The sequence below is a fragment of the Simochromis diagramma genome, unplaced genomic scaffold, assembly GCF_900408965.1.
Source record: "Simochromis diagramma unplaced genomic scaffold, fSimDia1.1 OVJJ01000618.1, whole genome shotgun sequence".
Classification (NCBI taxonomy): Eukaryota; Metazoa; Chordata; class Actinopteri; order Cichliformes; family Cichlidae; genus Simochromis; species Simochromis diagramma.
Window position 1 is genome coordinate 11,666,158 of NW_024387423.1, and position 13,119 is coordinate 11,679,276.

The 13,119-nt window shown below is 41.3% G+C and overlaps 1 protein-coding gene across 1 annotated transcript; it reads right to left on the reverse strand.

Annotated features, from left to right (window-relative positions):
* Positions 1-741: 741 nt before the first annotated feature.
* LOC120722336 (chemokine-like receptor 1) lies at positions 742-5,606 on the reverse strand. Its single transcript, XM_040013315.1, has 2 exons — positions 5,275-5,606; positions 742-2,077 (listed from the first exon to the last, which is right to left on the reverse strand). The coding sequence occupies exon 2, from the start codon at positions 2,064-2,066 to the stop codon at positions 1,020-1,022; it is 1,047 nt and encodes a 348-aa protein (XP_039869249.1). The 5' UTR covers positions 2,067-2,077; positions 5,275-5,606; the 3' UTR covers positions 742-1,019.
* Positions 5,607-13,119: the final 7,513 nt, after the last annotated feature.

Here is a 13,119-nt window from a genome sequence, read left to right on the forward strand (position 1 = left end):
CTTCTTGTGGTAATGGGCACATTGCTGAGTGTACATGGGAGCCATATGCTGGTGGTGATGTCTCTTTCAAACATAACTGCCATGCCACAAGAACCTTGGCTACAATGTAAAAACATCAACTCTGAGATGAGGGAAACACATGCTCTTTTTGTTGCAAAAAGACACCTAAAGAAAGAGGACTAAACTCTAAGCCAGCGCCATGGTAACTAGGACACTAAATGTTTATCTTTAGACAAAAAAAAATCCTTGAATTCCTCAGACTGTATTAGTCTCATTGTACCCAACAGCACAGCCATAGTGTTAATCTTGGAACCCAGAAACTTTGGTTCAACCTCCCTGTCCTATATAATAGTAAATATTTTATAATAAATGTAAATATAAGAAGAGATTCATGTGAGAGGAACTGAAGACATGACATTTGATTTAAGGTATATATAAGAATATGCCTATATAAAACTAAAGACTAAATAATTATACAAAGCTGCTGTTTTGTTAAACGTAACATCATATCATTTATCTTATACAGTACATTAATAGGAGATAAGCTGTTATGCTAAATAATTACTATAAAATCGAATTATTCACATGGTGTTGTTGTAAATATACATACAGACCAAATAGGTTATACTCACTGATAGTGTTTAAAGTGTCACTTTCCACTTAACCAAATCATACTTGTTAAAGGTTAAAAGAACCAGTAAAATGAACAGGAAACGGAAACATATGTAATACTTATTTTGAAATTACCGACTTGCTCTTTTTTTCCAGGAAGTGGCATTTTACAATCACTTTCAGCTCTGTAATGGTACAAACTTAATGCAAACTTAATGTATGACTTAAGAAACAAATGACATTAGCCATTTCCATTAAATTAACATTATAAGATCAGTGAAATGGGCATAAATATTTATTAAACCTTTTCATATATTTCAAACAACACAGGTCTAGAAAGATTTTCTCTGAAGTAATATTGTTTCCTTATGGTTCTTTGTGTCATTAACAGCCTTACACATCAGTTTTCAAAGCTGAAATGTATTTGTGCTAACTGACTTAGTATAACTCTGAGAGCGTTTCTCCTCTTCCTGGAAGGCAGTCTCCATTGCAGCTAGAATGGATTTGCAGACTTCTTTCTTAAAATCTTTGCCCACAAACACATACAGCAGTGGATTCAGGCAGCTGTTGAGAAAGGCCAAATTGGTGGCCAAAGGGATCCCAATGACACCACTTGAAGTGTCCATTTCTTTCGCCAGCACAATTAGATCCATAATATAAATGGGAGACCAGCACAGAAAAAATGTGATGATAATGGCAACAATGATCTTAAAGGGGCGACCTGATTTCCTTGCCAGTGTGTGGTTTCTTCTGAGATGATGGATTATTACAGCGTTACAGGAGACAATGATAGAGAATGGGACTGCAAAAAGCACAAGGAAGCGGGCGATGATAATCGGTGGATAACGAAATTGTCGCAGTATGTTGGGAGATTCTGCATTATAGTCATCAGAAATAGCGTAGCTGTTTAAGCAGAGAGTTTTGTTTTCATTCTCACACGCTTGCTCTGTGTCCATGATGATGGAATATGGAAAGCCGATCATCAAAGCCACCCCCCAAACACCCAGAGTCACAAACAAGGCCTTACGTACATTTCGGTTGTTCTGAGCCCAGACAGGCCACACCACAGACACACATCTGTCTGCACTAATCACCACCAGAATGTAGACACTGGCAAACATGTTCAGAATAAGTACCATGGTGTTGAGCTTGCACATGAAGTTGCCAAAAGGCCAGTGGAAGTCTAAAGCAAGGTTTATTACATTGAGGGGTAGAAATGCTACAAAGATGAAGTCGGCCACAGCAAGGTTGAGGTACCAAACTGTGTTTACTGTTTTCTTCATCTTTAGCCCAGTCACCCAGATAACCAGTCCATTCCCGAGCACACCAAGGAGAAATATCAGGAAGTGAAAAATGATAGACACAGTGATGAGAGACTTTCGAATCTCAGGAGTAGTTGTACTGATGTGAATGCAAGAGTTGCTGGTTGAGTTACTGTTGGTCACCTCCATCATTTTCTTGAGACCTGCGGTATTAACATAAAGAAAGAACAGTATTAATGTATGTCAAAGTGAGTTTTAGTTTTTATACTCAATTTAATTACTCTTACATCACAACTTGATGTCAAATGCAAATTACAAAGAAAAGGAATCCTGTTGATATGAGCACTTAAAACATATTTTGCTAAAACAACACAAATAATGTTGAGTGTTTAGATTGAGGTACTAAAGTGGATGTAGATTACAATACTGATGAGCCCAAAAGAACCTCAAGAAGAGCAGCGATGATTTCAATTCATGAGTTGATGTAAACAATTAAAATCAGTTAAGTTATCTAATGTACTCTCTCATCTGTTGTCTCTCTCTGCAGCACAGTATCACTTCCTAATACAACGCCTAGTGGTGCTATTCTGTAGTTTATCTGTGTAAGCCATTCGATGAAAACCTTTTAGATAATGCCTTATTTTATGCTGTCAACTTCATGTGCTTTATTCATTCATGTAAATATTGAAAATGACAGCTTCAGCCTGGCATTTAATCTATTATTAGACCCAATTGGCTTCTCTCAAAATGTAAAAGAACTCACCCACCGCTTTAACATCACTCTGGATCCTTTTCTGACATATGACATAGAAACTTAACATTTAACTGTAACTGTAACTTCTTTAAACCCTCCTTTTGTCAGATCGTTTCCTAGTAACATTTAAATTTACGATAATGGATTACAGTTCATAAGGGAATACATTTCATCAAATAGATGTCTTTCTAAGGGTCAGGTGCAGAGTGTGCTCGACAGTGGCCAGAGGTGTACACCCTGGTGGACTGAACCCCAGCTACCAAGACTAACAATTGGGACATGGAGTGTCAACTCTCTGGTGGGGAAGGAGCCTTAATCCCACTGAGTTGGTGTGCGAAGTTGAGAGGTACCGGCTCTATAGACAGGCCCACTTCAACGCACGGCTTGGGCTCTGGAACCAGTCTCCTAGAGAGGGGCTGGACTCTGTCTCAGTCTGGAGTTGCCCTTAATGAGAGGCGACAGACTGGGGTGGTTATCCTAGTATCTGCTCGGCTTGCTGCCATACATTGGGGTTTTTCCAAGTGGAAGAGAGGGTTTGTACACTGCACCTTCAGGTCTGGGAATGGATCCTGATTGTTGTCTGCGCTTATAGCCCAAATGACCCGGCCTTCTTGGAGTCCCATGACGGGGTGCGATTGGGAGGAACGGCTTGCAAGAATTTAACTCGTGTGGTGTTCTGTTACTGGACTTCTGTGCAAACCACAGGTTACCCATAACAAACACCATGTTCGAACATAAGGGTGTCCATAAGTGCACATGGCACCAGGACACTCTAGGCCACAGGTCGATGATTGACTTTGTAATCGTGTCATCAGATTTGCACCCGTATGTTCTGGACACTCAGGTGTGGAGGTGCTGAGCTGTCAACTGATAACCACCTGGTGGTGAGTTAAATCAAGTGGCTGGGGAGGATGCTGGAAAGACCTGGCATCCCTGAAAATAGAGTGAGAATGCATTGGGAATGATGACAGAGACCCCGGTCTGCGAGCTTTCAACTCCCACTTCTGGCAGAGCTGTAAGAGCATTACGGAGGAGACTGGGGACGTTGAGTCTGAATGGACAATTTTCAGATACACCTTTTCAAAACAAACAAAAGTAAATCATAACACATATGATGATGAACTTATGATGAGGTGAACTGGAAATCAGGGGAGGGACAGATGCTGCTGGGGCGGGACAAACATCACTTGTGGACTTGTTTGGTGCTGCAGGCAGGCAGGCACTATCCAGGTACAGAGAGAGAAAGTGTGGAGCTGTTGGTGATGCGTAGCATTGTTGCTGAATTTTTGAACTCACATACGCTTAGGTTATGTTTATTTGTTAAAGTGAGGGAAATTCCCCGTATCCTTTAAACTACATTGTTCAAATTGTAGAGCATTTCAAGGGGATTATATAGACTGGGTATCTTTAAAATAGACAGCGTACTTGCAATACATTTTTGGCTTAAAATAATACAACTCAAAATATTTCATGCATAACATAGATAATAACATGCATCTATAAAATGTTTCTCAGAGCTATTATTTTTAATCAGTCACATTTGATGTTGATTATTAATTGAATCTTTCTAAATTTAGATAGAGAATCTTCATGTTCATTACTTTTATATATTCCTCAGAAGTAAACAATAAGACTAAATACTCGGATGTCTTGTATTTATTATGAAGGTATAGTTTGAAATATAATACTTTTGATTTTGATTTTCCAAACACATTACGTTTTTGTACAAAGTATCAGTATCGGGTCAGTATCGCCGATAGCAGACTGAATTTTACTTCAGATTAATTTAGATCGTAAAGGAAATCAGTGGTATTGCACATCACTACCACAGATGCTGGAGTTTTTGCGCATCGTTAAATGCAGTTTGTCCGACACTGTCCGACAAATTAACTATGACAGCTTATAGGTGCAGACGTCCCGGGCTTGAGCTCCAAACGGAGCATTTACGTAGGGCCCAGTCTCTGACATTTTATATTCATTTTACAGTGAAACAGCTTTGAACCCCCCCCCCCCAAAAAAAAAAACAGTGTTGGGAGTGGAAACCCGAAAGAATTTAAAAAGTCAATGAAATTCACTCTGTGTGCGCACACTGCCGAGAAAAAAATGGAGAGGCGCTTTCATTTTGTTATAATCGCTGCATAGAAATATGACTAAAAGCACGACTCTAAACCATCTGGTCACTCTAAAAAAGAAAATTGGCGGTCCGTGAAGCAACCACAACTTTGTATGCGTCGTGTATCGGGATTCCTCCTGTCCCTCTGATGCTCCAAATTCAATTATAGTCTGTCCTGTTTCAGAGAAATACCTGTATTATTAAGTTTCATAAATATGTAGGGTCTTATCTAAAATCCATGGTGAGGAAGGTCTACGGATAAGAGCCAAAGATACGACTGTGCGCTCACAGCTTTGAGCCATCCACGCACGTCAATTACGCACTACCTCTTAAAGCGTAAAACATAAATGAACACTCATAACAGCAACTATCACAAACGCAAGAGACACAGAATAAGTTTTGCTTTTTCAGAATTAATTCTAACACAATTTGCAGTAAATTTCTTCTGTTAATCATGCAAATCGCGTTTGTGTGACATGCCCTTCTTTCAGTTCGATAGCTTTTTTTAACTTAAGTGATTGAAATGTATTTACCTCAGCAGCCCAAGATACCTGATGTCTTCATTTTCCGTCTGTTAATTAACTAATCAGTGCTCCGTCTTGATGATCAGAAGCCCGCACTGCTAAGCTTTATAAAGCCATTCACTTCTTACGTTACCACTGACCACTGTAACTTTTGCTGGGAATCTAACTTCCTCCGGGGCAGTGTATGTTGAAGTTAAAAGATGAATAGCTATGAAATCACCGCCCACTAGCTAATCAGTTCTCCAGAAAATAGCGCATCTATGGAAAATTCCTCTGACGTCAGTGCGCTGATGGGGTCTAAAGTTTTTCTGTTTCCCTCGTGAATACTGCTATAGTTTCTTACGTGGTTCACTGCTACAGACATTCGCTACTGTTTTGGTGCACGTCTCATCTAAATCTCACAACTCATCAAGACAAGTTGTAATTTTTCAGTCAGTGCCAGAGGTGCACAAAGAATAAGCATTCTTTACCTAAGTAGAAGTACAGATTTTACATATACTGCATACATTTCTACCAGCTTTTGTGTGCAAAGTAACTGAGTCTGTTTACTATATTAATATGATAAAAAAAAAAATCACATTGTAATCCACACAAACCTGTTTATTTTGCTCAGAATTGCCACAACTGCTGAGTAGTTTCATGCAAACTTTGAAGAGCATGCAGTATACACCTCAATTTGTATTGCAAGGCGTTTCACAATATGAAAGAAAAACATAACACCATATACAGATCTAATATGGTTTTAAAATGAGGACTTATGTAAACTTTAAGTTTCCACTTTATCACATGTCACTGAGGAGTTCTTATCTTTCAAAATAACCTCTGTTCTCCTGTCTTTCTTACATCTTTCTCCATCTTTGGGTGAAGTTATCTTGCACTTTTCTCTCCCTGGGAAATGCAGCAGGTGGATCTTTGACTTGCACTATATGACAAATGGCATAACAGTTGTTTGCTTGCTGATATTGTTAAGCTGATACAATGTTGCATTTGAAAGTACAGGACACTTAAAAACATTGCTCATAATGTGAGTTGGGTACAGTCTGACCAGCTTTAGTGGCACAATGATATGATCTTTGCACAAATGGTGTCCTCTTTATTAAGTTTTTTCTTAAGCTGTGTGAAGTAATTTCAGCTGGTGGGCAGGTTGTTTACTGTCTTCTCTGCATAAATGTTTGTGTCTTCCATTAAACCTTTGTCACTGTTCTTGGCTTACTGGTGTGTGACAGTGCGTCTGCTGTTATCAGGGGAGTGTAAAATAAAGTAACTGTTAGTGGTATGTACTGTAATTCCACAATTTTTGGTGTCAATCTGATTTCAAGTAAGTAAAAGTGATGGTGGTGTGTTATGATTTATGTGATATATAAGTAATTTGCCAAGCTTGAACACATTTAAAAACCTCTAAATCACTGAGGTTTTTACTTTCCAAAATAAGTAGTGAACCCAATAAAATATATAATACAGTGGTTCTTAACCTTGTTGGAGGTACCGAACCCCACCAGTTTCATATGCGCATTCACTGAACCCCTCTTTAGTGAAAAATAAAATAGGATTTTTTTCAAATTCAAGACATACATATGTTTTTTACTGGTGCACAAAATGAGCCGTGCATATCACGGCTGAGGCTCTGCCGAACCCCTGAGACCGACTCACCGAACCCCTAGGGTTCGATCGAACCCAGGTTAAGAACCACTGATATAATATATGATTTCCGAATATCATGATTATTTTTTGGGCTCTATCAGTGGTATTCACTTATAGTGTTTTGCTCACAGGAGTTGCCCACAGCATTTGTTTGCAGTGAATTGCTTCAGACAGCTCACTGAACTGTCTGCTTGTAAAGTTTCCTGGCTATAGCAGCTGTGTGTGGGTCTTTGCCCAGGATTGTCCTGGGGGCTCAGGCTGCCACAAGAAGTGTTGTCTGTCATTCCCTCTATGGCGGCTTTTTGTTTTTTTGTGGCAGCCTTATCTCAAACAGGCTTTATTATTTCTGCCCTAATCAGAGACATAAAGGTAATTTGGTTTGATGGTTGTGGGCAGCTTTTTTGCTGTTTTCATGTCTCATGCTAAAGAACAATTTAAATCCAGTTTCTGTATGGTGTTCATGCTATCTTCATAAATGAGACCCTTCCTCTGGTTTTTGTGCTCTGCTTTCTTGTTTTCCTTGTGATGTAATTAGACAACCACCTGTTTGACTGTGGGCAGCACTGTCCTGGTTTCACCTTTCATACTACATAAATAAGCAGTTTCAGTGTATTTGAAATTGAATTGATAAAGACAGTTTCAGCTATATAATCATATACAGCTGCAAAAAAGTATCACTTAACCTACATTGTGGCCATAAAATATAGAAGTTACAATCCCCATCATTTTGAAAAGAAAGTCCATGTGGTCTGTTTGCCCACACCCCCACAAATGTGGCATAAATAGAAAGCCCAGGATGACCCATTGACAGTACAGCATTACTCATATAGATTGCATAAATGCTGCTTGATAGTTTCAGACGTATGTCCCTGAGATAAGACAAAAATTTATTGCTGGGTCTTAGGAGGATAAAGATATTTTTAGTGGCCAACACGGATGGGATTGTTTACAATGCATGTACAAAAACACCAAGTCATGAAGATACTTGCAAAACAGGTATTTTTAATTTTACATAACCCTTTAATAAATACAGCTGAGTAGTCTACGAATATAAGCAAATATATTACAGATAAAAACAAACAGAAATCACTATTTGGCAGCTGAACACTTTTTGGAACAAACCCTGGTACACTGGTACATCTATAATTGTAATTCATTTGACTCATGTAACATCCAGGGGAAACCCCAGGTTATGTGCAGAATTTTAAATTCTTAATAGTTTGAAGTAAATGTTTCATGTGCTGATTCATTTTCTAACATTTATCTGGTCCTCAAGATAATAATTCATAAATTGTTTAAACATTTTTCTATTGGGACGTCACCATGAGTGGTAATTTGGATTTGATACAAATAAATATAGTATATAAGTAGTCCATTTAAATAGCTTTATACTTTAAACACTTAACTATTTTTTTTTCAAACTGTAAACAACCTACTTATTTACCTTCAAGAGCAGAGTTTCCTTTTGTGGTGTTCCCCTACTGGTCTTTCTCAGTGACACATGAACAAAGATTTTAGTGGGTAGCAAAGTTTGTGTTTTTACTTTTGATTTATATTTCACCAATGTAGTGTTACTGGTCCATTTGTAGAATTTTTTTTCCTGACGAACAATCGTAACATTAGAAATGATTTGTTAGCTTTGTGCATCTCTGTAATGCTTCTTCTGAGATACTGTGAAGGCTGGTAGGACTGAGGCATAGTTCACAGCAGAGCTGGTCAGAGAAAGAGAAGTGGTACAACCCACACTTTCAGTCTTATTTGCTTAACTTTGGTCTGAGGGACCCAGGGTCCTTGAGCAGTGTGGTGTCATATGCCGTGGGAGTGTCTGGTCGGGTGTGGTCCAGGTTCCTGTTGCCCATTCCCTGGGGTTGAGTTGGCCAGCTAATAACCTGCTTCCAATTTCCGGGCCTCCATCTGGAGGGTTTTTAAGCCAGCGCTGCCTGCCACTCCTCGCCAGTTCGTCTTGCTACCACTAGTGGTAAACTTGGCCTCCACTGTGTTTGGCATCCGTCTGTCTGGATCTTGGATTAATGTGTTCTCTGTCTCCAGTGTTATCCAGATACATCACCCGTCGTGCTCATCAGCAGCGCTGGTTCTTTTTTCACCCCGTTCTCCAGTCTGTCTAGAACCCTAGGACTACATACTCACCATCTCCTCAGCCTGTCCTCCTGCCCGTGCTTTAATGGTGGATCTCTCTCCCCTGAACACCCTGGAACCTGGACCAGCTTATCCCTGGGACGCTCCCACGGCAACACCTCCTCTGCCTAATAGCTGGTGTTTCCAAGTAAGAACAAGACTCTCCACTAGAACCACTCACCTCAGCCCTTTAATTGTTTCCCAGATCAGTAAAACCTCTCTCCTGTGTTTGCAGAAGTTCCTGCCCGTGTTCTTCTTGTGTTCCACGTCTGTTTCTCCATCCTCTGGTCTCCCTCAGTTCCTGCATATAGTTTCTGTTAGACCCAGCCTTGTTTAAGTACTTTTTCCCTTCAATAAAATCAATCAATCAATCAAGGCTTTATTCGCCACGTGTAGGTTGCCCTGCAGTGAAATAGGACCCCCCCCCGACCTTACACATACAACACAGACATCACATGGGGATACAGGTCGGAGATTGGTAGCGTTACAGAAAAAAAACCCCACTGAAATATACACTACAATGGGAAAGTACAACAGGAAAAAAAGAGACCTCTACTCATGCTGGGCTCCTGGGAGGACAGCATGAGAACAGGAAACAAAAAAACTACTCTGCACAAAAAAGCACATAAATGTCCACAGCACAACATTATGGAACACGTGACAAGCCACAGGGTCGGGTGGGGGGTGAGGAGTAATCCAAAGCAAACACAGCAGCCATCCTGCCCAGCGCTACCATTCCAGCGCGGGCTCAGACCCGTCGTGTTCCCAGGAGGGAACAAGCATCGAAGGCGTTTGGAAAGGGAGGGGGGATGAGTGTGTGCATATCAGTGTATATGTATGTGTGTGCGTGTACATAGTTCGAGCAATTGAGTCTGCTCTTGAGCCCACAGCATTCTTGTTTGTGACATGTGGACTCAATTATTATTATGTGTTTTCGCTGCATTGTGCTGCTGTGTGTGTCCACGTTTGTATGTATAGGCAGGCATGTGTGTGTGCAGTGGTATTCTGACAGGCACCTTCAGGCCTGGTGGGTGTGGCCCTGCTAGGGGGGCTGGCCACACCTGAAGACCATGCCAAGCTCGTTGGGTGAGCTATTTAAGAGCATGAGGAAGCTCCTAAGGGCAGGGGATTGTTGAGTTAGAATCCATGTTAGTGGTTCTAGTGTTAAGTGTATGCCTGCTGGAGTTTGGTGTCCTGACAGCTGCGTCTGTTGTTTTTCGTCAGGAGGAGAGTGTACCACAGGACTGCAGCATGCACAGGGTGTGCGGAGACGTGGGAGCAGAGAGCAAGGAGTACAGACACTTGGGAGAAGGCACGACACAGGAGTTGAGGGAGCGCACTAGAGATTTATTGTGTGTTAAATTTACTTCACTGTAAATAAAAGCACTATTCCAGGATTTCGGTCCCTTCTCCAAATGGCAAACCATGGCAGGTATTTGCTAGAAAGCCAGTCAGAAAGTTAAGCAATGGATTAGGCTGGACAGCCTATCCAGCTGATGAGGCTTAAAGGACATATGCAGCTGATTGTTATCGGCATAGAAATGATAAGAAATGTCACTAAAAGATCGAATAATACCGGCTAAAGGAAGCATATAGAAAGAAAAATAATTATGGACCCAAAACTGAACCCTACAGAACCCCACAGGTTAGGGAGGCAGTGTTAGAGGTGAACTTGTCAGTCCTATACCAGCCAAAACCTCAAGCCTGTTAAGTAGAATTTTGTGGTCAGTGGTATCAAAGGCTACACTGAGATCAAGCAAAATGATCAAAGAACAATTCCCTGCAGCAGCCATTAAAAGATCATTATAGACCCTTAAGACAACGGTCTCAGTCGAGTGCTGCTTTTGAAAGCCAGGTTGAAAAGGGTAAAAAGCCTTTAATCTGCATAGTAAGATTCTGAACATGATTTTCTACATTTTTTTTTCTAGTAATTTGCTTATAAATAGCAATTTTTGAAATAGGCTGATAATTAGAGCTGGGATAGAGAGTCTGTTTTTTCAATAGAGGAGTCACCTCAGCATGTTTAGAAATAGGATGGAAGCAAGCAACTGGGCAATTTTAATACACTGCTCCTGTTGTCAGTTTTGGTGTTTTGGTGATTTCTAATCTTTAGGTTTTGCTTCTTTGCCTCCCTTGTGTTCCTTGCGTTACATCTAGTTATCCTGGTCTCTATGTTTGTGTATTCCGTGTTTTACCTCTAAAAGTTGATTCTGTTCATCTGGACATAGCGTTTCGTGGGAGAAACGTTTCGTCACTCATCCAAGTGACTTCTTCAGTCTCACCTGAGATTCAGCCTCAGATGCCGACAAAACAGGATTATTACTAAAAGTCTGCAAATGAGCTCTTCAGTTAAAGGCTTCCGGGCAACAAAAATCCTCCAGAAGGCACAGCATCATTTGCGTCTCAACTGTTCCGATACTCCTGACACGTACGGGATCACTACAGGTTTTAGCTTGGGCAGCGGTTGTCCTTCTCTCCTGGATCGGCTGGAGCTTTCTTTAGGTGCCTTTCCAGCTTTGACAAAAGTCCAGCTGGGATAACCACATTTACTCAGGGCCTTCTTGATGTGCTGTTCTTCTGCCTCCCTGGCCGCTGTGTCAGTGGGGATGGTGTTCGCTCTGTGTTGTAGCGTCCTGATGACACCCAGTTTGTGCTCCAGTGGATGATGAGAGTCAAACCTTAGATACTGATCCGTATGTGTAGGTTTATGGTACACATCAGCTTTTAGATGTCCCCCATTACTGATGGAAATCTCAGTCTAAGAAGGCTAACCTGCCACTTATTATATCCTCCCTGGTGAATTTGATGTGTCGGTCCACCGAGTTAATGTGATCCGTGAAATGTAGTACGTCCTGAGATTTGATTTTCACCCCGTTGTCATCCACATATCTGAACCAATGGCTTGGTGGTGTTCCAGGGTAGGATAGCAAAGCCCTCTTTTCCACTTCTTCCATGTACAAATTGGCCACGATGGGTGAAACTGGGGAGCCCATGGCACACCCATGTTTCTGCCTGTAGAACTGACCCTTGTATGTGAAGTAGGTGAAATGAAGACACAGCTCCAAAAGCAAACACACTTGGTCGATGCTGAGAGTGGTCCTGCTGCTGAGGTTGGTGTCATCCTGTAATCTCTTACGGACTACCTCCAACGCTTCTGTGACTGGGATGCAAGTGAAGAGAGATGTAACGTTGTACGAGACCATGGTTTCATCTGTCTCCATAATGACATCTCTCACCTTCTCAACAAAATCCAGGGTGTTCTGGATGTGGTGTTCAGAGCTGCCTACCAGTGGGTTGAGGATCGAAGCCAGAAACTTGGAGATGTTATAGGTGACAGAGTTGATCATGCAGACAATCGGTCTTAAAAGTGCACCCTGTTTATGTATTTTTGGTAAACCATACAGCTTTGGTGTAGGTTCCCCTGGGTACAGCCTGTGGTATGAGGTCCGGTCAATAGCCTTGTCTTGTTCTAACTACTTCAGACAGTCTATCGTCCTCTTCCTGTAGCCACTTCATGGGTCTCGTTTCATAAGTATTTTCATCACTGAGTAGTGACAAAATCTTCTCAGGATAGTCTTTCTGGTTTAGCAATACTGTGCACCTACCCTTGTCTGCCAGAAGGATGATAATGTTGTTGTCATCACTAAGTGATGTGAGTGCCTTCCTCTCCTCCATGGTGATGTTGGATGCCGGGGGCTTTGCATTGCTGAGACAGGCCGAAACTTTCGTCCGTAGTTGCTCTGCTTCCACTTCTGCAATATTGTTGTTACGAATTGCTGTTTCTGTGGCTGTGATCAGCTCCATTAGCAGGATTTGTCTCGGTGTGACAGCAAAATTCAACCCTTTAGCAAGGATGTTTTTCTCTGTTTGGGTGAGCTGTCTGTCAGACAAATTCTTCACCCACTTGTCCACATCCTCTGTGTTGCATCCTTGTCTCTTCTGGTCACTGAGGACACTCTCCGTATTTTGCGGTGGTTTCCGACGTACAACAAGTAAGTCAAACACCTTTTTAAGAGTATTCTCATCTAAAAGCATTGTCAGTCTCTGTCCGCTCCTCTTGAGATTTTGGCATGTCGA

What these genes read in the sequence shown, in the direction of transcription:
- LOC120722336 (XM_040013315.1), bottom strand. Translation starts at nt 2,066, where the DNA reads ATGATGGAGGTGACCAACAGTAACTCAACCAGCAACTCTTGCATTCAC.